This window comes from Sinocyclocheilus rhinocerous, unplaced genomic scaffold (assembly GCF_001515625.1).
Source record: "Sinocyclocheilus rhinocerous isolate Xijiao unplaced genomic scaffold, SAMN03320098_v1.1 scaffold491, whole genome shotgun sequence".
NCBI lineage: Eukaryota > Metazoa > Chordata > Actinopteri > Cypriniformes > Cyprinidae > Sinocyclocheilus > Sinocyclocheilus rhinocerous.
The window spans coordinates 119,060-120,879 of record NW_015625034.1 but is presented as its reverse complement, the minus strand read 5'-3'; the positions used below and the strand labels follow the sequence as shown (position 1 = coordinate 120,879).

At 39.2% G+C, this 1,820-nt stretch overlaps 1 protein-coding gene across 1 annotated transcript in view; it reads left to right on the top strand.

The window, feature by feature from the left end:
• LOC107748497 (catenin beta-1) overlaps nucleotides 1-1,820 on the top strand; it is a 21,853-nt gene that overhangs the window by 14,272 nt on the left and 5,761 nt on the right. The window contains exons 12-13 of the mRNA XM_016563291.1: nucleotides 910-1,060; nucleotides 1,358-1,479. Coding sequence (XP_016418777.1) covers nucleotides 910-1,060; nucleotides 1,358-1,479 — 273 coding nt within the window. The remainder of the gene's footprint in view (nucleotides 1-909; nucleotides 1,061-1,357; nucleotides 1,480-1,820) is intronic.

Genomic DNA, 1,820 nt, shown 5'->3' with positions numbered 1-1,820 from the left:
GAAGAGACTTTCAACCAGCATAACAAAAAATGTTTCTGAAGACAATCACCTATTGCACCTTTAACAGAGAGTGTTTAGTGCAGTCCACATGTTTACATATGTTTATTACATTGACTTTGAATTACCTAAAGTAGTGTGGTAAAGCAACAGATTTGTTTTTATATTTCTGCAATCTACTTTAGTTTGTTTGATTTGTTACTGACTTTCATATTAATGTTTACACCAGGCTTATTTGTCAGTGCTTTATGTTGTCATAATTATTACATGCTTACAAGGTTGGAAGTTCAACAAATCAGTCAATATACTACTGTGATTGTAGTTGTTAAATAAAAATGTCATTCATATCAATTCATGCATCACCTAATTTCATGGTAACATATAAGCCTGGCCTACAGAAAAGGACATTTATGTTTAATCTATCTAATAGTGTTGGTCATACTATACAATGATTTATAGCTCATAAAGAGCTTAAAAAAATTATTGCATATTAAATCGCAATCGCAATATTGGTAAAAAAAATCGCAATTAGATTATTTTCCAAAATCGTTCAGCCCTAAATCTGTCTATTGACTATCACTTGGTGGCTTGTTTTTGTTCATTTTTCTATTTTGTTCTAATTATCATTCTGTCTCTCTGTTCATTGTCTTGATTTGCTGTTTGTTTTATCTATAGATTGTATGCTTGTTAAACATGATTGACAACATGCCGTATTTATTTTTTAATGCGTGCAAATTTCGGATGAGAATTTCAGACTCTGTGCAAGGACCTTTATACTTTCTTTTTTTTTTGAATTGAGAATTAAAGTTTGGATGACCCTTTTTTACTTCCATTAAGTTGGTATTATATTTGCATATACTGAACTTTTAGTTTGATCCTGTCTGACATGTCTCTCTCTGTCTTTCTCTGCAGTTGCTGTATTCTCCTATTGAGAACATCCAGCGTGTAGCTGCAGGAGTGCTGTGTGAGCTGGCTCAGGATAAGGAGGCAGCTGAGGCCATCGAGGCAGAAGGAGCCACGGCTCCTCTCACAGAGCTCCTCCACTCCAGAAACGAGGGAGTCGGTGAGTGTGTGTGCTCCACCTCTTAAGCAGCACGTGTGTGCGAGCTCAACCGCCATAGAATAATGCAGAAAGACATCAATTACATATAAATAATGGCAGCACACTGTGTCACTGCCTCCCGATGTCTCAACATAAAGTTGAGTTAAACTTCTACAGAATAAACACAGAGAAGCAAGTATGAATACAAAACACTATGCAGATTTGTTTTCCCAGCTATGCATGGATTTCCACTGGGGTGAGCAGGGCTGGCTTGAATGTTTTCTCAGTCACACTAACGTTGCTATCTCTCGCCCACAGCCACGTACGCTGCTGCAGTTCTGTTCCGCATGTCTGAGGATAAGCCCCAGGACTACAAGAAACGACTGTCTGTGGAGCTCACCAGCTCTCTGTTCAGAACTGAGCCCATGGCCTGGAACGAGGTAAGGGGGCTCATCTCTGCTAAATCCTGCAATCAACGCTGGCACAGAGCCCTGCTGTAGATTAAGCCTATAAATTCCCAGCGCATTACAGAATCGGTTATGGCAGATGTGGGTGTTATATTTGTGAATTTACTGGGCATGTGATTCTTTCTAACAAAGTATTATTGTTTTTATGAGTCTCAAGCACTTTGAAAGCATTAGTATAACTGATTCAGTCCTGATATACGCTGAATTTGAGGCTGAAGTGAGAGTTTCTCTTATGCAACTCTTGCTTACATGTCTTTGCAGACTGGAGATCTAGGGCTGGACATCGGTGCGCAGGGAGAGCCTCTGGGCTACAG